Genomic DNA, 24,144 nt, shown 5'->3' with positions numbered 1-24,144 from the left:
ACTGGTTCAGATATAGTTAACCAGCAAATTTTTACATATCATCTGTTTTTACAATTTTAACTAACAATTATACTTTATACATATCCCCTGCTAGGGGTGTCAAACGGATAGTTCGGATACGGATCTGCCTGTATCCGGATCCGAATCCGAAAATCCATATCTGTATCCGGATCCGAATCCAAAATTTTTTAAATTATGATATCCGAATCCGGATCAGACGGATACTATCCGGATTCGGATAATATCCGGATCCGGATCTGATTTTTAATCAGAACTTTTATTTCTTTATTAAAATTTCTAAAAAATCATAAAAAATAGTAAAAAATTAAAAATTAATTTTTAAAATTGAGTAAAAAAATTAAAATCATTAAAGAAGGTTTATATTAATTCAAAAATTAATTCTTATTTATCTTTCAATATAAATTTGTTATCTTTAAAATATTAAACTCAAATAAAATTATGATATATGTCTATAATATTTTAAAATTATACAAAATTTATATAAATATATTATTTTATGTATACATATATAAATACACACATTATATAGTTATTGAATAATATATATATATATATATATATATATATATATATATATATAACATTTAATATCATATATATTTAATTTTGGATTCGGATATTATCGGATAGGAATATGCCTATATCCGTATTTGTATCCGGAATATCGGATTCGGATACGGATAATATCCGCTTTGTCTCGGATACAGATAATATCCGCTTTATCTCGAATACGAATGTGGATTTTTCGGACGGATATCAGATTTTTCGGACTTTTTTGACAGCCCTATCGCCTGCTCTAATATTGAGAATGATACTACCTCCGTCGCTTTTTACTTGTGATTTTGATATGTGATTAAAGAACATATTTCTACTTATTATTTTTTAATTTTTTTTTGAATTAAAATTTATAGTTTATATTTTTATTCACAAAATGAAAATTTTAAAAATAATAAGTAGAATTATGTTTTTTATTCACTTTATATTATGTGCAAAAAATTAAAAAGGAACGGAGGTAGTAATAATTTAAATTGTTCGTTAAACTACTTGATGGGAATTGGGATGTAAATATGCATGAATAGATGGCCTATTAGTATTGAAGTCCAACGGATCATAAATTTTATAGTCTAAATGACTTATATTTACGTGACATATTACTAGCATGAATTTTAATATATATCATTTCAAAGTTTCAAATTTTTAGGATGCATATGCTAAAAAATTTATACAAGTAGTTATAAGAAATTAGCAGACAAAAGTTAAATTTAGTAGGAAAAATAACATTGATAGCTGAAAAATATCAACGATCCATAAATTATTAAAATCAACTATCCATATTTTTAATCGTCCAGAAAATTTCATTCAAATCTAACAAATGATCCAAAGTAAGAATTTTATTTTAGAGCTTTTTTTATTCATAACCACGTTTTCAATCTTATTTCCAAAAATACTACCTTATCCAATATTATTTTCAAAAATACTACTTTCTCTAAAATATTTTCAAAAATATGCAACCATATATGCAACTGAATTCCTGATTTCAAGTTCCAGTTTTCAAATGTCATTTTCGACCTCATCGTTGGAATCGATATATGGAACTTGAAATCAGGAATTCAGTTGCATATATGGTTGCATATGAGGTTGTTTTCAGTTAGATTCTATTGTAATCTAATGGCCCCGTCATGGGCACCCACACATCAGTTGCAACTTACAGTTTTCTGTTGCATATGAGGTTGCAACCTCATATGCAACTAAATGCAACTGAAAACTGTAAGTTCCAACTGAAGTATGGGTGCCCCTGGCGGGGCCATTAGATTGCAATAGAACACTGAATGCAACCTCATATGCAACTAAATGCAACAGAAAACTATAAGTTCCAACTGAAGTATGGGTGCCCCTGGCGGGGCCATTAGATTGCAATAGAATCAACTGAATGCGCAACTAAATGCAGCCTCATATGCAACTAAATGCAACTGAAAACTGTAAATTGCAACGGATGTATGGTGTGCCCCTGGCGGGGCCATTAGATTGCAATAGAATCAATTGAATGCAACCATATGCAACTGAATACAACCATATGCAACTATATATGCAACTGAATTCCTGATTTCGAGTTCCAGTCTTCAAATGTCATTTTCGATATATATTGACTCCAAATGTGAGGTCGAAAATGACATTTGAAGACTGGAACTCGAAATCAGGATTTGTAGTTACATATATGGTTGCATATGCAACCATCGTATTTTTGGAAAATATTTTCAAAAAGGTAGTATTTTTGAAAATATTTTAGAGATTTTAAAATAAGATTGGAGAAGGTAGTATTTTTGAAAATAAGATTGAAAAAACAATATACAAGATAATTCCTCTTTATTTTAACACCTGGATATTAACTTTGTAATAAGACGATTATGAAAATTGCACCAAAGTTCAGAGCACCACAATTGGAAGCGATTAATATGAAATAGAGTTAACATTAAAAAAATTATTTACAAAAATTGTTAAAACTATAATTAAGAAATAAAAAATATAACACAATTAAATATCAACCATGTTAAAGAAATTTAAATTTATATATATTCTTAAGACATATTTTTTATACACATCCATGAGACTATAATTTTCTAAGCATATAGTATAAAGATTATTTTCGTAATATTTATTATTTTAATCACTTTAAATTATATTATTAATATGATTAATAATTCAAGTTTTAGTAGTAGATATACTAAGACTTGAATATAATCATATAAATAGATTTTAAATAATTAAAATAGTTGATAAATTTGGATTTATGCTGGATTTGAAATATTAAATATGATTCAACTTTAGCTAAAATACATAAAATTTAGAAAAATAAAATATTAGAAAATCCAAATTAAATTCAAGAGTAAATATACATACACATAATCTCAATATATCTTTGGAAGAACAAAATATTAAAACAAAATCAAATTAAGTTTAATAATCAAAACATCTGGATTCTAGTATTTATTTAGTACTCCCTCCGTCCGGATAATATATATTGGGGACGGGACGACTTTAATACTCTGTAAAATAAAATTGTGTTATTTATTTTTAATTTTTTTTATGAATTAAAATTTGGATGTTAAATTTTTATTTAGAATAGAAAAATCTTGAGTTACGGACTATAAAACTACTGAAATGCGTGTCGAGTAGTTGAAAAGAACGGTATAAAATTAAATGGGATAGAGAGAGTAATACTTATATTAAAATATTATAAATTATTTACATCTTATTTTTATAGGACCCACAAATAAATTTTATAATCATTATTATTATGGGACCCATGAATAAATTTAATAATCGATATTATTGGTTGATTTGAAAAAGATATTGTCATGATTTTGTTGATTTTTATTCTTTTTCCTCTTATTTATGTAAAATATTAAGATCTAATTTACATATATCATATTTATATATGTTGTCTGAATTTTGTTGTTTTTAATTTAATCAAATTTGAATCCGAGAGAATGTAACGACTAATACACAATTTCAAATATTTATTGGGTATGGACAAATGATTTTAAATAATTTCATCATAAAATAATCAATTATAATTTATAACGGTGTTATAATGATTTGTTATCATGGATTTATATTTTTAATATTCTAAGAAATGACGACATGTTACAAAAATTATATAACTAACATACGTCAATGTGGATAATTTAATTATAAAAGTAAAAAGTAAAAAATCACATGATTACGTGTCATTATTTATATTAAACAAATTAATTAATTACATTAATATCACATATAAGAAATAATCAATAAATGTGATAGAAATAAAGGAATATTCAACAGAAAAATTCTCTAGATTGGAATATAAGATTTTCAATACATGCTTTTGAATAATTTTGTCCAAAAAATTGTACCCCTCACCATTGGATCCTGTATATATAGAGGATCACTGCCTGCTGCATTTTCTCACATTCTCAATTGTTGCTTAAATTGCTTACTCTCTTCTCGGCTTTCTCATTTTTATGTAAGTTATATGTTGTCAGGGTGCAAAATTTGCACATGCATTTGATTTTCATTTTTCATGTTTATGGCTTGCTCATTTCATTGGATCATGATGAATTTCAGTGTTAACATTATAAAACACTGTCATTCGGAGCCCAAAAATATGAAAGACAGAGACGTTTTTAGTTATTCTTGTGTGATTTTCATGTCAGAAAACTGAAATTTTGTGATTAATTAAATTTATATAGTATATATCATCGGTTTTAATTATTTATTTCTTCTTATTATTCATGTTTTTATATTTTTTTTACGTGATTTTGATTTCTAGGCGGAATTTTGAAGGATTTTGTGATTCATATACAAATCCATACTGGTTTCGATGAATTTTGTGATTCATATACAAATCCATATTGGTTTCGATGAATTTGGCGTGCTTTTGTATATGTGATTGTAGGGCTTTGTACTTTGTATATGTGATTGTAGGGCTTTGTGAAATATAAGGAAATTATATTATTTTTTGATTGATAAATTTGGCGCGCCTTTGTATGTGTTTGTAGGCATAGGGTTTTGTGATCCATAATTTAAGACATATAACGAGCTTTTTATATGTGTTTGTGGGCGTAGGGTTTTGTGATCCATGGTTTATGACATCACCTTATGTGTTTCATACTTAGACACGTTGTCTCATTGTGTGTTGTTAATTATAGATGATTATCATTTTTACTTTCAAAATTTTTGTGTTGTTATAAATGATTATCATTTTTACTGTCAAGATCTCATATAATTGTGTATCATTGTGTGTTGTTAATCATAGATGATTAAATTTTTACTTTCAAAATTTTTGTGTTGTTATAAATGATTATCATTTTTACTGTCAAAATCTCATATAATTGTGTATCGGTTTATTTCAATTTTATTTGATAGTTAAAATTTTATAAACACAATAATTTATCTTGTAAACTAGATTTATTTCTAAATTCTCAAGGTAAATAATTTCATTTTTTTCGAAACTATTTTATACAGATAGTTATTTCAAAAAATTAAGATGTAAATAATATACTTATAACAATGGTTGATTGTATATGTAAGATAGTATATATCTTCAATATCAACAAAATAAATTGTACCATTTTTACCTTTTTAATATAGATGTTATGATGTATGTAAAGATTACATATCTATTTGAACTCAACATTGCGGCGCTTTTACAACATCTTTTCCCCTGTATCTTGTGTGAATGAAATATATCATGTATAGTAAATTAGTAACGCGGCAACTAATGTATCAACTTGATATTATGGCATGTAGAGATCAAAATGGAGATGAACAACAACAACAACGTGCAAACAGGACGACAAGGAGCAGGCCCAAGCGGAGTTGGTAGCAGCCAGAACCAGCCTGGAATTGTTAATCAGGACGCTGCAGCGGCTGCTTTTTTTGGTGCTGGTTTTCCGAGCTATTGTGCTGCTCCTGGTGGTGCATTTGTTGACTATAATGCTGAGTATGCTGGCGGTGTTTATGCTGGCTATGGAGCTGCTTCTGCCGGTGGTTCCTTTTCCAATTATGGTGCTTCTGCTGTGTCTGCCGGTGGTTCCTTTTCCAATTATGGAGCTGCTTCTGCTGCGTCTGCCGGTGGTTCCTTTTCCAATTATGGTACTGCTTATGATGCGTCTGCCGCTGGTTATTTTGGTGGTCATGATGCTGTTGATGCTTTGGCTGCTGCGTCTCCGGGCTCCTCCTCTCAGTCTTATAAAGGGAGCAAGAGGCACACTGAACAGCAAGTCGTTGCGATGAACGAGTAAGAGCATCTCATCACTCTTTAACTTAGTTTTCATTGTACGGTTCCCATGGGCACATGCTAAACACTAAATTTCACAAGTTTGAGTCATTTTGATTGGTTGTTGTTTTCTAATAATGGTGGACCCCCTGCAAATGCAACAACCACACCAATCAAAATGTTCTAAACCTATAAAATTTAGTGCTTAGAATGTGCAGGAACACACTAGACAAACCCTTCATTGTATTCTACTGTACTCTAAATTTTTTTTTTTGTCTATAATGTAGCTACTTCAACAACAATCAGCACCCTGACGAGGAGCAAAGAAAGGAGCTTGCTAGGAGAATAGGGCTGAACCCTGGACAAGTCAATGTCTGGTTTCAGAACAAGCGCAGTCAACTAAAGAAGGTACGTATTTGCTTCCTCTTTATTACATTAATTATGCCTCCACCTCAATTGAAAGTCTTTGTATACAAGTTATTTGTAACAATTTTACTCACATTGAAATCACCTATCATGCAAAATTCTGTAGAGCCAAAGAGAACGAGGAAAAAAGGAGGCTGGTCAGATAGAGAGCAAGAAGGTCCGCGCTGAAATGGAGGCTCTCCGGTTAGAGAACCAAAAGCTCCGCGCTGGATATCCTGACTATGAGGCTCAACGGTTAGAGATTCAGAAGCTCCATGCTGAAAATGCGCAGATTCCGAAGCTCCGTGCTGAAAATGCGCACCTGCGTGAAGAAGCTCAAAAGAGAAACACATCGGAATACGCTGGTCGGGGTAAAGGACCACTCTCCCAAGGAAGTAACCTCAACCCCATGCAAGTGCAAAATATAGATATGGTAAATTAATTTTGTACATTAATTTCAATTTAAAACATTGTTCTCACTCGATTTATTCACTTTTTTTATAATAATTTTCGTGTACAGTCGAAAAAGCGTAAATTACCAGTAGCTGGTGATTATCCGGCGGACTCAATCAATATAGCCGCTCCGTTAAGGCAACGAGTGGAACAACTTGTACTTTCAGCTGCGGAGGAGCTAAAAGTTATGGCTAATGTTGCGGAATCATGGCGGAGTCCGGCCAGTGCTGATAACGCAACTGGGAGGCTAATATTTGAAGCTTCGGGCCATACAGCTACGGTCTCAATCCACTCGAAACAACTGCTTAATGTTCTCATGGATGTTGTGAGTATTACATATTATTATTTTTATTTTACATATATTATTATCATTCAATAATAATCATCTAAGTCTTTGATTTTCTTGATACTAGAATGAATGGTCATCCACCTTTTCGGCCATCGTCGCCAGAGCTCTGACACTTGACATTCTAAGTGTTGGAGAAGATTTTAACGGAGCTCTTCAACTGGTATAACACATCTGTTTAGTCTATATTCTTAACTCACATATGTGCAACTATATAATAATTATCAATGATTTATGCATTTATAATTCAGATGACGGCGGAATATCATATTCCCTTACCATTGATCCCCAAACGCGAATGCTATTTCGCAAGATATTGCACAAAATATCGTGCGGGGGTGTGGATAGTGGTTGATGTTTCCGTAGACGATGTACTCCCCATTCCAGGAATCACGACCTGCCGAAAAAGGCCATCAGGTTGCGTGATAGAAGAATTGCCAGATGGAACTTCAAAGGTAGGCAAATTCAAAAGGTTTTGTATTAAGTATTATAACAGTCTTATCAGCTTAGTTTGATATATTATGTATAGATATTACTTAAACTGATTACTATTATTGTTGTGATTTAACAGGTTACTTGGATCGAGAACGTATGTACCGAAAGTAATAATGTGAGCAATATGTGTGAAGGCATACTACGTTCGGGTCTGGGATTTGGAGCCAAGAGATGGATGTCAATTCTACATTTACATTGTCGACGTTCTGCAGCTGCGATTTTCCCCATTGTTCCATCAACGGACTTCAGCAATTTAGGTGAGTAAACATAAAATTGAATTATTTAGGCATATATTACTTGCTAGTATTGAAGCAATTGATGTGCATGTTTATAACGTCTCATAGCTTTCTTGATATGACATTATTGTCTTTTCACAGTTACGTCGTCAAATCGAGAAGGGAGAATCGCGATACTGAAACTCTCAGAGAGAATGGTGAACAACTGCTTTGTTGGGATTACCGGTCCAAAGGCTGGTAAATGGACTGAGTTGCAGGGCAATTTTGGTGCAAACATGAAGTTGATGAGTAGAAGAGTCATCGACGAACCTGGCCTACCACATGGCACCCTGCTAAGTGGTTCCAGCTCTTTTTTTCTACCAATTCCACCTAAAATGGTTTTCAATTTCTTCAGCAGTAGTAGACAACGATGGGAGGTATGCATATTTGTACTACGATTGTTTCATAGTTTTTTGTTTGTCATTAGTCGAGTCTCAAATCTCAGTGTCGAAGATTATTTACTTAATAACAAGACATTCATTCTGAATCCATATATTTGATGATCAACAGTGGGACATGTTTAAAATGGGGAATGAATATGATCTGGTACACCACACTCCTCTTGACCAAGAAGGTAGCAGTGGTGTAACCGTATATAAAATTTCGGTAAGTACTTGTATATAAAAATCTTTGTTATTTGTTACAGTATTATCAAACTGCGACTAAATATTGAAAAATTGCAGAACCTGGAGAAGCTACTAGTGCAGGAAAGTTGGAGTGATCCAGTAGCATCACATATCGTGTTTAGCCTTGTCGAAAATCAGGCAATGAATTGGATGATAAATGGGGGAGATCCAGATTATATAGCTCTCGTTCCTTCAGGTTTCACCATATTTCCGGTTGGACCTGTATCGGGCACAGAAGGTTCAAGCTCCGGCGGAACTCTTCTCTCACTGTCATATCAATTCGTAATAAGTCAATCTCAGACCGAGGACATGGATGCACGGGCTTTCCACCTCGCACAGATGGTTAGAGACAGATGTCAAAAAATAAAGGTGGCTTTGGGCGTAGTTGGCCCTAACACAGGAACATCTTAGGTGCAGTATCAATGATGTATTCGACTAGAATTTTTTTAATAGATTGATTTTAATCTTTGTAATAAATTGTATTTGATTTTGATTTTTAAAAGATTTTTGATAAAATGGTGAAGAGTAGATTTACATTCTTTACGATCTAAGCACAAATTATTCAAAAAGTATAAATATAATGTATAATCCCTCCAATAGATTTTGATGGATTTATAACAATCCCAATTAATTATCATATATTTTAAAAAAAAAATTAATCTTTAACCACCAGATTTTGTAGCATAATATAAAATCCTCATTAAATACACCCACTATTTTCATACATTTAAAATCTCAATTAAATATACGATTTAAAATTGATTTAAAACATTTCTTTTTTTGAGAGAAGTTGTCTATGTATAAAGTGGTCCATAATAGGACCTCATCAAAATTTATGATCGGACTCAAATGAAATAAACTGAATATATATTAAGTAAAAAAATAACAAAATCACTTAATCTAAGATTAGAAATTGGTGAAAAATGTTTTAATAGAAAAAACAACTTTATTTCCTTTAAATACATCCTCTCAATCTTTTATTTTTTCTCCTAAACATTATCTTTAAAATTATTTGAAAAATGCTTCCTAAATCTTTTATTCCCTTCTATAAATCTTACTTTTAGAATTAAATATGGGGTATTCAATTGAGATTTTTTTTTAAAAAAGGAAATTCATTCATAGTCCTAGTATATTCAACTCAAATTTTAAAAATTGCATCAGAATCATGGGGTAGTCAATTAGAATAATAAATTATCCAATAAAATCTAGTGATTTTTAATTAAAATTTTAATTATACTTAAAAAAATCTGATGGTATTCAATTGAGATTATTAAAGTCCATTAAAATCTCATGATATTTGGTGCTGGATTTTTTTTAAACTTCATAGCATGAATTTTATGAGATTGTTCGTGTATTTTATATTATTTGAAATTCCATCATAATCCATGAGATTTTGTGCATTGATTATTACCGATCCATTAAAACCCGACTTGAATATACTAATCCTTTCCTTTTTCTAAATAGCATAATAAATTTACTTCAAAGAATTTTTTATAAATCTATGATTACCTTTCCCAAACTTACTTCTTAACAAATCTTAATCCTTTATCCCTTTCTATACCAGATATATAAATCTTTTAAAATAAATCTTCATGTTTTACTCCCTTTTCAGAATCTTAGTTTTAAAATTAATTCAAAAATCTTCCCAAAAATTTCAAAATATTAATCCAGGCAAAATGTTCATAGCTCCATCAAAATTGAGTTAGACTACATTATAAGTTTTTTTTTCAATTCAGACTTGTTTCTTCACCTGTTTTGGATTTGAATCTGAATATAGTAATTTTCAATATAATATTTTACTCGATTCTTGGTTTATTTCATTTCGACAATTATTTTTTTCAAAAATCAGGTGTGTTCTCTCAACTTGCACCAGAAAGAAGAAATCCAGAAGTCCAACTCTTTTTTTTCTGGGGGGCTTTCTAAACTTTGGATATGAATTCAAACGTACGTAGGCATTTTATTATGCAGAGATGAAGCCAAGTGCATACCTTGTGCTACATTATAGTTCTAAAAACCAAGAAAAATGATAAAACAACTCAAGCTTGGACTTGGAGGTTGAGCCTCCGAACAAACTGGTTGACACTGTGTTTCCTAAAACAAACTCCGGGGATGTACATATGGAACTATGGAATGAAGGGTGTAGACTAAAAATCGATGATCGGCTCTCCAATAGTCAAATTACGCTCTATGGACCAGGGTAAGTTGAAGAGCTTGGCAGCAATGAACTTGAAAATCTTGTTCACGTTAATGTTGTAGTTGGCACTTGAGAAGAATAGCGTTGCATTCAGTGCCTTTGCATAGCCTCTTGCCTATTTGATTTACAGAGCATCAAGTAAACCATAATATTATTCCAAATACACATATGATGAACCAAATAGGCTAATAGATTGTGCAGTCATTACCTGATTAGCGATTGTCCATTGCAGATCTAGTGGTAACTGGACAAAATCATCAAATTTGGTTCCGACTAGTACTGGCATTGCGCTCTGCAGATACACTTTAAATTTAACATAAATCTATATACTTTTTGTAATGGCTGGTTCAGAAGTACAGAAATGAAGGAGCAAAAACAGATGGGATATTCATACATTTAACTTATACCTGGTTCCATTTTCGAGCTTCTTTATACCAGTTAATGACACTGAAAAAAATGAAAATAGCCAAGTCGAAGATCAAGATTATGAAATTTCATCCCTGTAGGAATTCGTATTAAAATCTTAACAAAAGAGTATTTAGACTGTACAAATATGAAAAAGAGATCTGTAATCGTAAATTGTTATTAGCGTGTAGAAGTAGAACAAACCTATTTAAGGTACACCGACTTGTAAGATCAAACATGAACAACATTGCTACAGATTCCTTGCAAGCAAGTTGAAGGTTACTCTGTGAGTTATCAAACCCTACAGCACATTGAATAATCTCAGGTTGAATGTACATCAACAATTCCATTCATTCTATTAAGCAAAGTTGTTAACAAAAACCAGGCATTAAATGCTGGTGAAATGACCAATAATTTCAGTATAATAATCTAATAATGTTTGTTAACAGATAACAAGTACTAATTTGGCAGATAAAAGATCATTGCTCATCTCTTTATCAACCTCATCATATGAATTTGGATTTCTTTCATTTTTATCAATCTCCAGTCTCCCCTATCGCGATTTGGAAATCTACCAATAATATTGTAATTATTCATCCCAGCCAAACAGAAACAATACCTTTATAACTAATAACAAAACCAACATAGCACCAGATCATGAAAAAGAAAATGCAACATTACCTTGTACCTCGCAGATGTGAAATGCAATCCGAGCTCCACTAACGTACATTATTTTATCCATCTGATCCATTCCATTCCCTTCCTCTCTTTCTCTGCCTACATATTTCGTCTTAAAAACAAATGAACAACATCAGTTAACCCTCAAGAAAACAAAAACACGACAATGCGATCATCCAAACATACCAAGAAGCTGGTTTTGCCAATCTTGGGATCACCCAATATGCACACTTTAATCGACACCAGATCAGAAGCATCATCATCAGCACTAGGCGACTCAGCCCCATTCAGCGAAGGGGGAGGAGAAGAAGCCGGAGACGAATAATTCTCAAGCTGACGATGATGATGATTATTAATATCATTATTTTTATGAGCAGAAAATTGCATCAAACAACCAACAACCCGTTTCCAGCTAGATGTCACACATTTTTTCAGAGCAATCATCCGCAACAAAATCGCTCTTTTTGTTTTCAGACGAATTTTTCTTCGGCTAATTCGACTCATTTCAAGATTAATATCAACACACTAGTAAATTTTATTTACATGCACATGAGGAAGAAAGTGAGAACTAAAGAAATCTGCAAATGTGATATATCAAAAGAGTGTTTTTAGAAACAATGAATGAAAAGAAGGGAAAGCTAACAACCGCATAACGGGGACAGTTAACCGGTAATCGTGGGGCCAAAATTCAATATCTTATGGTAAGAAAGACCTCCAGCTTTTTGGTGACTACCAAATGCTTCCACCTGCCTATACCTTATCAATATTGTGAAACTTTGCTTCTGTTTTTTTTGGAAGCAATGTTGAATGTGATGGAAGCAACCAAAATTCGACACATAAACGTCTAACAATCATTTCGGGAACCATTTTGGTATCTTTAGTAATTTTTTTCGTCCCTTAATGGCAGGACCGGTCCTACAGATTCGGGTACCCTAGCCGAATTTTCAAATTGATGTTCCTTATTTAAAATTGTAAAGATTTTTTTTTTACGCATGCATACTCTTAATCATGACATTCATATCAATATATATAAGAATATTACCAAATACGCAATATGTACGCTCAAATGCAATTACATATAAATTTTGATGGTTTCCTAGATGTATGTCTTGGTCGCCTTATCCATGACTGACTCTGCTTACTGCTCTTCAAGTAAAATTTTAATTTTTTAAAGTCGATTGTTAAAACATGCATAACAATTATTTATGACAAGCTGACACGTATGTCACTACTCATAGTATGTTATTAACAATGGACTGCGGGAGACCAACTCCCTTTGATTAAAAGATATGGGGATATGAAACAGTCTTGTAAATTCCACTGACCATCCTTGTGCAACAACTGTGGATATTGTAATTTCACCTACATTTACACAAACTTTGGTATGTAGTTGTCTAAATTAATTATAGGCCTGTATGTGTTAAGCAGTCACAAAAAGCAGGAGCATTTAAAGAAAGAGAGGGGAACATCACTATCTACTTCTTAATTTTCAGGAAGGTGAGCTGAGTTGCACGTCTGAATTTTGGGAGGTTTGTTGCTTCCCATCACGCGATTCACGCCTGCTATCATTACTCTTTCGCCTAAGCATTTCTTTAATGTCAGTCTCTTTCTTATCGACAAAATCCTTGAAGCTAGTGGTGCGAGAGGTGCCTTTGACACAACCTACAGATTCAGGGTCCTCTAATCCATCATCTGCATCTTCTGGGGCATATCTAAGGTACTGACAGTAAACTCTACAGAAAAATACAATAAGAGAAACGAAGCATGCAATGCCACATATGAGAAATAAACCCCAGAAGCTGTTGAGAGAGAGCCGGTTGTCATCTACTTGGTTGCTTTGTGCAGAGCACGTATCTTTTGATAGCCATTTGTCGTGGATTCTTTGTAGATCGCCATTTTCTGACAGTTGAAGAATTGCAGTTGATAAGTCAACTGCAAGAGGAGAGTCCCTCTGGAACGCCTGAGGCAACAGAAATGTTAGCCTAAATGATAATATCATATTAATGTTTTATCAGTGTGCAATCTTGTAATTAAGCCTAGTCATTAAGATAGAAAGATGAATTTACTTACAAATCCCCATCCACTTCTTGTGAATTCCTGTCCCACTGTCTTGAATTCACAATTGACATTGGACAAGAAGAGCTGAATGTAAGGAAGCTCATCAACTATGGCAGCTACACCACCCTTTTTTGGACCTTTAAGGAGCTCATTGAGATACTCATCCTGGGTTTTTAATATTTTGATTCTTGAGACAGCTATGTTGAGCTCGTCGATTAGATAGTTTAATGCAAACGATCCATCCTGAACTCCAATAGGTACATTATTAGAGACCAAACTGTCTATTCCCTCGATCTGGGACGACAGTTGCTGCACTGTGAGTATTGATGTCAAACTAGCTGTGTAGCTTGAATTGATAATCAAGACAACAAAAAGCCACAAAATAAGCACCAGACGCCCCAGAGTGCTAACAGTGTTCTCTCCTGCATTGATTCCAAGCAAGGAAGAAATTAACAACATTAAGCATGAAATTTCCAACACAGCTGAAGATTTCATTAGGAACAAGATGATCAGATTGGCATGTGGTACTTACTGTGTGCAAAAAACATCGTTGAGAAACTAAACCTGCAAGAATGAATTGTGAACCAAATTAGCCGTTAATAAAGTGCCTAGCATAAATGGATATCCAACAAGAACAGCACTGACCAGAAGACTGTAATGAGTTGTTGCCGAGGGGAACCACGAAACTCATTGTTAGTCCGATGCTCAAGAATCCATACAACAGATCCAACAAAAAGAAAGAAAGCACCCGTGACAAACCACATTTCCCAACTAAATGGTTTAAGAAAAGCCCAAGCAGAAGATTTTACTCTTTTAACTGGAACAACCACAACCAGTCCAGATTCCATGTAAGGCTGTGTAAAGTCCACAATTCTTGTCCTATTTGTAACAATGGTAATATCCCCCACGGCTGCATCATATTTCTGGGACATGAAAAAAAATAAATTATCACCACTATATTCAATAGAACAACTTAATCAGAGAAAACACAGCATCGTAATTTCATACAATCAACATAGGAAAATAAACAGAAACCATTAACTCAAAACCCAAATTAATAATATATGCAATACACATAGATTAAAAACCTGTGGGAGGAAGAATAAGAAGGCATAGGTTAAGGAGCATGATTAAAAAAAAAAAATGAAAGAAAGACAGGAGATAGTTGGAACAGACAATATTTTGCTTCTTTTTTCTCTAAAGAAATGTTAATAACTTGTTTAAACTTTAAATGTTGCAAGACTATTGACAGGGTGCCAAGACCAATCAACTCATGTGTTTCCCACGGAGTAAAACTGTAAACCTGAAGTTAGAAACTCACATGTTGCGAAACATCGTATACAAGATTACTGAAGCTAGGGTTTCTTTCACCATTTCCATACAGTATATATGTTCGAGGGACAGGATAAGGCAACAGATCCACTGCAGCTTCAAAGACATCAATACAGTATCCTTTTACCCCCATAGGACCTTTGTCTTTTGTAACAAATTCTTTGTAAGTTACCCGATAAGGCACTGCAATTTGCAAAGGCTTCCCATTGTTGGGGAACACCCATCCCCGAGGAACTTTAATAGTTTCACCAGGCCATATTACATCGTATAGATGCTGATTGTTGGCAGATTTTGTCACATTTTCCATAGATGAAGTTTCTGGTGTTGTGACTGAAAGACCAGAATGATTTGACCAGTAACCTATTCTGCGTGAACCTGTTCCACCTATGTTTAAAATTTCAAATGCTGGATTAATCAAATTCCTCTCCAGATCAAATTTAATCTGACCACTTCTCCCTGTGAAGTTCATTGTAGTTAGTATCTGAAGTAATTTATCTCCTTGATCAAATCTACGAAGTGTTGACAAATGTAGACTACTCCCGTTTGTGTCTCTCAACTTGTGGTCATAGGAAAAGGAGATATTATCACCTTCGCTAAGAAGAACATCTAGAGCACGGGCAAGTAACCAAACAGAATCGTAAGCATAAAGTGCATAGGAGTTGAAGTTCAAAGATTCCTTCTCTTTGATCTTTTTCCACCTATCTGAAAAGCTTTTTTTAAGATCAGTATCTGGGGTGTAATGGCGAAGTGCAACAACTCCCTGTAGAAGATCCATTTTCTCAGGATCCACTGTTTCTGATGAATCCATAACAGAACAAAGCCAATCTGTAGCAATCCAAACATAGCTAGTAGACATCATCCCAAGTCGCTTTGCTACATCAAATACTCTGAGACCTGTGTCAGGATTTACATGTACAACATACACTCGGGATTCCATCAGATTTACGCCATCTAACAAATCATTGATGTCACTTGTAGGGGCTCCGGGAGTAAAGGCAGCCTTGTAAGAAATCGAGGCACGATTCTTAGCAAGTGCATCACCTAGCGCGGAAATTCCACTCCTGCCATAATCATCGTCAACAAAAATGGCTATTACTTCTCTCCATTTATAGTATTCAACTAGATCAGCTATAGCCTGCATCTGAAAATAATCACTTTGTGTGGTACGGAGGAAATATGGAAACTGTAAGGCAGAAAGAGTGGGGTCTGTAGCTCCAAAGGAGAGCAAAGGTACATGAAGTTCATTCACGACATGGGATATAACATGAGCTATCCCAGATGACTGCGGACCGATTGCAGCAACCACGTCGTCAACCATCAGCTGCAAAGCTGCATGATTAAGAATGCACACTAACTATCTCTTCTGTTTTATAATTTAATATAAAAGAAATGATACAGGGAGACAGCACAAGCGTCTGTGTGCTAGTGTGCGCACATGTGCAGGTGTGCAAGAGAGAGTTATTGAGGCATTCAAATCAAGCTCCTGTTTTTTATCAATGCATTGTGCACACCTGAACCTGCTAATCAATCAAATAAATTACAATAGATATGTTCGGACTTTCATAGGGAATTCCACAGTTTAGCTATTGTGATTTGTGGAAGTGAAAGGATTTATAAATTAATTGCTCAGTACTATGCTGCAAGTACAATTTAATTTTCTAAGTGAGAGCGACCATTGAACTTTAACAAAAAAATTAAGCTCAACGTCCCTTAATCTTTATGAAACCATAAATACCTTGAGATTTTAGGTGAACTGGTAACTTAACATGGTAACATTCTCATAATTTGTTATGGACACAAAAGGCAAATTTATGCCGTAAAGATGGACGCTCGTGATCCACTCTCGACCCAAAATGGGCTTTTGAGTGAGGGGAATGTTAGAATACAATATGATCCTGGTAATCCCTCCTCCAAACACCTTCAGGTGTTATTAATGCCACAAATAAACTCAGGGTTCCATAATCTTTATGTAGCCATCAAATAAAATTTTGCACAGATCATTACATCTTATCCCTGTTTCTGCATCAGGAACTGTTTAACCACTGAATGATGGTTATACAGAGTATAGAGCAGAGCAAGCTGATAAAGAAGTTCTTCTTCAGCTATAACACCTATTACCCACAATCCTATCAATCCAAATAGAAAGTGCTGCGCAACTATGGCTTCTCTTTTTAGATGTATATCTCATTATGGAACTTCTATGCTAAAGATTAATAAAAATCAACAAGTCCAAGCTCAGATAAGAACAAAGATAGGAAGGACGCATCACTTTAAAAAAAAAAAAAACAGATTATCAATATTTAGGGAACACCTAAAATACATGTTGTGGTTTTAGACAACGATAGGACAAGGATTCATTGACATCTAGAAATGTGACTGGATATTTCCAGACACTTTCCTAAGTCTAGCAAAGAAAACAAATGAGTACCAAAGTTTGGTCAGGAGAAGAATACCTTCTATCGTGCCGAGAAAACCACTGCAATTTGTATCACTCATAATCAAGTTTAGTCGCCTTCGCTGTAGAATGCCTGAATCAGAGTTGACATCATCCACAGCAGCCATAATTGCTGGCTTCACTGATCTGCCAATCGCTGAATTTACTGTAAACAAAGCTCCTACATTGACAACATCTAGTTTTACAGAACCAATGCGACCACCGACTTCCACAGGCACTTGCATACAAAGCAAAAATATACACACTACTGCTCTGGCAAGAACATGGCTATCCATGTTTCAAAAATTGACAACCAAACTATTGATTCTCCGGTTCAGTTTAGCATTGCTTTAAGAAATCAAAAACCTGTCTACATGAGCAGACATGAATGAAACTGTTAACACCCGCATCAGCATAACTCCGAGTTTAACAGAGATAAAAACAAAATTAACAAAATCAATCCTGATGCTCTTACTTCAAAAGTGGTAAACTAAATTAGAAAATTTTAAAACCACAGTACAATACACAACTAAAATATACAGATATTAGATTCAACATGTGACAATTAAACTAGAGAAAGTACCACCAGAAAAAGAACATAAAAATAATTTAAAATCAACATGTACTTAACAGAATCAAGTTCAAAATTCTCAAGTACTCATTAAAGTACTAAACAATTGTAGTTTCCATCAGCAAAATCACACTTACATGTTTGTTTTATCCATAATAACAACTAAAAAAAGCAGAAGAAACCTGTTTCAAGAACAGATAGATGTTGAAACGAAGTAAAAACAAAGAACCCAGACGTAAATTAATACTAAAAAAAGAATAAAATTATAATAAAGAATGAGAGTGAGAGGGATGGTAGGGAAAGTGTTATGACCTGAACTCATCCAACGATGGAAACTAGAAGTGGTGCAAGTATTAGCTTCCAAAGACAACATATGTAAAAGCATTGTTGTGTCTGAATTTGTGTTGAATATAAGTTGGAAAAGGTAAGAACAGTCTTGATAAGTCGGGAAAGAATCGTACTTGCCGGTCTCTATAAATATCTAGTAGACTAGTACTATAATACCGTTTGGCTTTTATCATCGAACATCTCCGACCCTCCGAATGATGAGAAAAGATTATCACGAGTAATACTTAAAATATAATAATTATAAGAAAATGATCCGGAATCTCGTTTATAATAATATGATGTTTTGATTTTTGAAAGAAATTATTAAATCATATTGCGTTAAATTTTGAAAATTACCAACAAAATGGAACACGTCCAAAATACTCTTATACTAGAAATCAAGAGATGAGCATTAAGTCCTAAAATGTTTTATTACAACATAGTAACCGGCAAAAGGGACCGGCTTATGTTTAAGAAAAATTGTTTTTGTTTTAAACTCTTTTGAAATCTTGATTCTGTTGTTTCGGTGGATATTGTCCTGAAGTGGTGAGTAATAAAGAATCGGGAAGAGAGTGAATGGCGGAGAGGATCATACTAGGGCTGCACATGGGCTGGGTTGGGCCGGTTTCGGCCATTCAAGCGACCCAACCCATTTAGTACGGGTTAGAAAAATTTAACCCATTAATCATAAAAAGAATTAGAAACCCAACCCTACTAATTGTATGACGGGTTGGGTTGGTTAGGGTAGGGTTGATCGGGTTGAAAAATTTGCAAGATAAGCATAATCCAAAATATGTTTTGCACCATTTTGTTGTATACAATTAGCAATAACATAGGACACTGCACCAATACAAAATATCAGGTGCTTTTAGAGTGCAGATATTCTCTTCATACTAAGGTGGACAGCTGAATCTTAATACACTAATAACTATTAGAAATCATGTTTCCGCCATGATATATAATCATAAGAACTAGCAATGTGAGTCGTTTGATTTGAACTATAAAGCTTTATTTCTAATTGTTTCTGCACACTGCACTACACTCACTGCACATTCTATCATCAAATAAGTAAATATAGTTCCGTAAGCAACCAAAAATATTCTACTCCCTCCGTCTCTTATTACTTTTCCTGTTTCTCTCTAGCACGTTTGCCAATACACACTTTTGATCCTTAATATCATTAATTTTGTATTAGTATTAAATATAAAAACTTCATTGTATTAAAGTACTCGTGAATACGAATCCAACAAGATTACTCACGACTATATTTAGTCTTATAGATTAGACGTAAATTAGTAATTAGTCTCATGTTATGAACAGTCCCGACATATCAAACGAGAAAAGAATAAAGAAACGGAGGGAGTATGAGAGTGTTAAAGATATATTTTGACCGGGTTGGGTTGGTTTAGGGTTTTTAAAAATCATATTTCAACCCAACCCATTATAAACGGCTCAACCAAAAATCAACCCAATTAACCCACGGTTTGGAATGGGTCGGGTTAGTCGGCCTAGTTCAAGGTTGGGTTGGGTTGGTTTGAACGGGTTGGACAACCCATGAGCAGCCCTAGATCATACCCACTCATTTTACACAAATGTGTGAATTGTCCACCATTTATATGGTAGGACCATGTGTCGAATCTTATTTCATAACACGTTGTTATTAATTAATAATTGACCTCTGTGGACTGTGAACAGAGTAAACGAAGACCTTGCGTTTTATCCTTGGGCTTTTTGAGAGTATATCCAAAAGCCCTTAGCTGACTCTAAATATAATAAAAACAATACGTCTCTTATCAAATTTAGTATAAAGTTAAGTGTGTAAATTTTAAAAATAATCTATATATCTCTTTTATATTAAATCTTTTGTATATTTTATATTTTATTCATATTGAACTACACTATAATTATGAAAAAATAAGTTAATAATTATGTGATAACTCTTAACTTTCAGGAGTGAAGAAAAAACAAGAAACTGTTAGTGATTTAAAGAGTCGCTCAGAGTCTTTATACTTCTCAAATTTCAAATTGTGCTATGATACTATCATAAACATTGTTGGAGAGGACATCTTTTGAGAAATTATAAACTTTACCATGAGTTAAATTGAGGTTTTTTTTCGGAAAGCAGGTTGAGCTTGTTATTTTCAGTTTCAAACAGCCAGCAACAATTATATTTACATTATTCCTTTCATTTTGAACCAGGTTTTTTTTTGAACCACATATCTCTCTTGAATTTTTGAACAGGCGTTTCATTTATCCTTTATTAATTTAATACCCATGTAAAAATCAATAACTATAATTGATATACAATTATAATTTTTGCATAAGTAAAAGTTCAGATTTTAAATTTTGTTAGTCATAACTTTTATTATGAAGTAATAACACTAAGATACAAATTTTCAAACATTTTAAAATCTGTAAAAATGTCAAAAAGAGGAAGAATTGTGTGTTTCACGTACAATGAATTAAGTATCATTTTTATGTTAGAGAAAAATAACATAATTACATGATCAATACTCTAATACAAGTGCCCGCGCGCCCAAAATCATAAAAAAAAATTTTTGTAGAATTTGAAATGGAATTATGATTTGTAACTTACAGAGTTACAATGGCTCAATGTGATAAATGATTGATTTGAATTTTATGTTTGATTAATTTTATATTATAAATGGCGTATGAGTTATTACAATAATAATATAAAATTTTAAAAATTATTTATTTTGGTATTAAAATTATTTTTATTAAAAAATTCATAAAATAAAATAAGTTGATCAAAAAAGTACATTCTATTAACTTGTGATTTTAGTTTAACTGGTGATTTATTTCTAATTAAACCAATTTCTTATTATTAAATAAACAAACATTTTTCATCTTAAGATGAAAATAATTTAATAATGAAATATATAAGTTCGTGCACCATAATCATGTACTACTCCTAACTTCTCCTCAAATTGTATATACTGGTAGATGGAAATGCGGCGTACATTTTAATTCTCAAAATAAAGTACACTTTTCGAATTTATTTTTAAATTTTTATAAAAGTTTAAAACTAAATTACAAAATTATAATTTATAAAAATATTTAAATGACGTAACAAGGTTACTGGAAGAAACTGAAAATATTTAATACGGAACGGGAAGCTACCCATACTGACAAATGACAGACAAGTTTGGCCGAATGGCTGTCATTTAATTGTACTGAATGGATGGAACATATAACGTTATCGCCCCTGGTCCCCTGGTCAGTCCGCACTGTATTCATTAAATTCAAAATTTTAATTTTAATTTACATTAGAGTTTACAAATGATAATTGTTATTATAAAAATGAAAATAATGAGAGTCTAAATATCACTCCCTCCCTTCGGACTCATTTCACTAACACATGTTATTAAGTTTTATAGTTATATAACTCATCTAAAAACCTATTTAGTTTTGAATATAAATTTAAACTTTATTTTTTATCCGGCCAAAAAACCACGAAACTAAGTTTTATAAAAAATTTAAAATAATATATAGTTCTCTCTCTCAAAAACATTTACAATTTCCTTCTGAATAAAAATTTATTATTATTATTTTATTTTATCTTTTTATAAAAAATTAAGTTATGATACTATATTTTATATACATTATTTTAAAATAAGTATTAATTAGTGCAATAAAATTATTGATACTCTTAGTGTTTTGATGATCACACTGCCAGCAAGCTAATAGCATAAAACTGGTGCTTGTTAGCGAAGCTATCAAAGTAACATATGCATGTGCTAACAGCTTGATAAGTTTCAGTATTATGTTCACTGTCAGCAAGCTTACAGGTTATCATTCAGGCTTATCAGCGAGCTTACAGCATGAACAGAATTACAACTGGATAAGGATTGAAGTCGGAAAGCAAGGAGATTTATTAGGAATCGATTTGTAAGGACTTTAATATTTATATATGACTTATATAAATATTAGAGCTCAGTTTTTAAATCAGAATTTCAAACAAAAACGATTTCCTAACTTATAGGAGTGTTTATCTCTTTCGATCTTATCTCTAAAACTACTCCTATCTTATTTCAAATTATGGTTTTATAAACAAACGTTTACTGAGTTGTTTCAAACGTCTTTATGCTTTTACTCAGTAAAGATACATTATTCAAACGTTCATTATTCAAGCAAATTTAAACGTGAGGTTGTTGAACCAAGAACGTTGGATAGTTTGTTGAGTTATGACCGTTTGGGATAATGGTATATAAACTTGAGTGTGGTTTCTATTTTCAGTAGAGAACAATAACACACTTCAAGCTTCTGAAATACAACACACTTTCATTGCAAAATCTTTACTTGAGCTCTAGTACTTATATTCGATTATATATCTATATTGAGTTCATAGTTTCGGTTGTATTACACTCATACATTGTATTGTTCAAAGTGTAAAGGTTTGTTGCTGTGTATCGAGCTTGTGGAACAAGGGAACAAGGGGACTAGTTAGCTAGAAGAGTATACTTGGGAAGTATAGGTCTTGGAGAGCTTTTGGTTCGTGGTTCAGGGGTTTCAGCAAGCTGATAACAGGAACAAGGGATAAAGGGAGTTATATTATTGAATCATTGTAATCGTTGACATTATTGATTAATAATATAATCTCTTACCAGTTGGTAGGGGACCAGGACGTAGACCATTAGGGATAGGGGTCGAACCTGGCTAAAATTCTCTGTGTTGCTAGCTTACTGATTATATCTGTTTTGCATTGCATCTGCATTGTTAGCTAGCTGACTGTTTACTCTGAAATTAACAGCAAGCTGTCTGTGACAGTTTAACTATTCGGTAACAATTAAAAATCGGTCATATTAGCCATAACACCTATTCACCCCCCCTCTAGGTGTGTAATTTCAATTGGTATCAGAGCTGTGTTTGTACTAATACTTCTGTAACAGGAATAGTATCGATCGATATGGCTGATAACTTTCAGGGAAAGTCTGATTTTAGAGCTCCTCTCCTCACGGGTTCTGACAACTACAATTGGTGGAAAGGCCAAATGGAGGCTCATCTATCCAGAGATCCCCTAATGCAAAGAGTTGTGCAAAGAGGTCCTTATGAATATCGTGATAGCGATGGCAAAATCAAGGACGTTGATGTTCTCACAGCGGACGAGCTATCAAAGGTTGCTGCCAATGGAAAAGCAAGGAGTACATTAATCAATGGGCTGAATCAAGCTGAATATGACAAGGTCTCTTCTCTCAAATCTGCAAAAGAAATTTGGGATGCATTGGAGACATATCACGAAGGCTCAAAGGCGTTAAAGAAAGTCAAGCTCGGGAAGCTTATGAAAGAATTTGGAAGCTTTGCTATCAAGAAGGGAGAATCCATTCGAGAAAGCCAAGCTAGATTCCAAATCACTCTCAACAGTCTTGAAAGACTTGGGAAAAAGATTCCTCAATCGGAAATCAACATGAATATTCTAAATGCTGTTCCATTCGAATATGGTGCCAAGGTCACAGCATTGGAGTCAGCTCTCAACATTGATACTATGGATCACCTGGCTATATTTGCTGAGTTGGAACAATTTGAAGCTAAGATTGAAGCTAACAGCTCAGAAAGCAGCAAGCTACCAACAGAGAAAATGAAGAATCTTGCACTGCACTCCTCTGTCAGCAAGCTGGAAACAGATGAGGAAACAGAATCAGATGAGGATCTAGCTCTTATGTCCAGGAAAATCAAGAGAATGATTGAAAAGAAGAACAAAATGAAGCGTGAAAAGGGCAAAGCTTTTGGTGCAAAGAAAGATCCAAA

General features: G+C 33.2%; 3 protein-coding genes across 4 annotated transcripts; 1 reads left to right on the top strand and 2 right to left on the bottom strand.

Annotated features, from left to right (window-relative positions):
• Positions 1 to 5,318: 5,318 nt before the first annotated feature.
• LOC108221806 (homeobox-leucine zipper protein HDG2) lies at positions 5,319 to 8,790 on the top strand. Its single transcript, XM_064094067.1, has 10 exons — positions 5,319 to 5,800; positions 6,067 to 6,187; positions 6,312 to 6,617; positions 6,705 to 6,962; positions 7,051 to 7,146; positions 7,235 to 7,438; positions 7,555 to 7,735; positions 7,856 to 8,130; positions 8,264 to 8,344; positions 8,437 to 8,790. The coding sequence occupies exons 1-10, from the start codon at positions 5,319 to 5,321 to the stop codon at positions 8,788 to 8,790; spliced, it is 2,358 nt and encodes a 785-aa protein (XP_063950137.1).
• Positions 8,791 to 10,186: 1,396 nt separating this feature from the next.
• On the bottom strand, positions 10,187 to 12,441 carry LOC108223803 (septum-promoting GTP-binding protein 1). Its single transcript, XM_017398227.2, has 6 exons — positions 11,843 to 12,441; positions 11,660 to 11,768; positions 11,183 to 11,279; positions 10,981 to 11,020; positions 10,782 to 10,865; positions 10,187 to 10,688 (listed from the first exon to the last, which is right to left on the bottom strand). The coding sequence occupies exons 1-6, from the start codon at positions 12,158 to 12,160 to the stop codon at positions 10,524 to 10,526; spliced, it is 813 nt and encodes a 270-aa protein (XP_017253716.1). The 5' UTR covers positions 12,161 to 12,441; the 3' UTR covers positions 10,187 to 10,523.
• A 600-nt stretch (positions 12,442 to 13,041) lies between these two features.
• LOC108223802 (glutamate receptor 3.5) lies at positions 13,042 to 18,607 on the bottom strand. Of its 2 annotated transcripts, none has more exons than XM_017398225.2 (7): positions 18,364 to 18,607; positions 17,500 to 17,850; positions 15,036 to 16,375; positions 14,360 to 14,637; positions 14,247 to 14,278; positions 13,727 to 14,136; positions 13,042 to 13,616 (listed from the first exon to the last, which is right to left on the bottom strand). In XM_017398225.2, exons 2-7 carry the CDS (start codon positions 17,774 to 17,776, stop codon positions 13,146 to 13,148), a joined length of 2,808 nt encoding a protein of 935 aa, XP_017253714.1. In that variant the 5' UTR covers positions 17,777 to 17,850; positions 18,364 to 18,607; the 3' UTR covers positions 13,042 to 13,145. The 2 variants fall into 2 exon arrangements, with proteins under 2 accessions (XP_017253714.1, XP_017253713.1); XM_017398224.2 differs by having other exon boundaries at positions 17,500 to 17,846.
• Between the last annotated feature and the right edge of the window lie 5,537 nt (positions 18,608 to 24,144).

The sequence above is a fragment of the Daucus carota genome, chromosome 5, assembly GCF_001625215.2.
Source record: "Daucus carota subsp. sativus chromosome 5, DH1 v3.0, whole genome shotgun sequence".
In the NCBI taxonomy this organism is placed as follows: domain Eukaryota; kingdom Viridiplantae; phylum Streptophyta; class Magnoliopsida; order Apiales; family Apiaceae; genus Daucus; species Daucus carota.
Note: the sequence above shows the minus strand (reverse complement) of the source record. Positions and strands in the feature narration are given on the sequence as shown.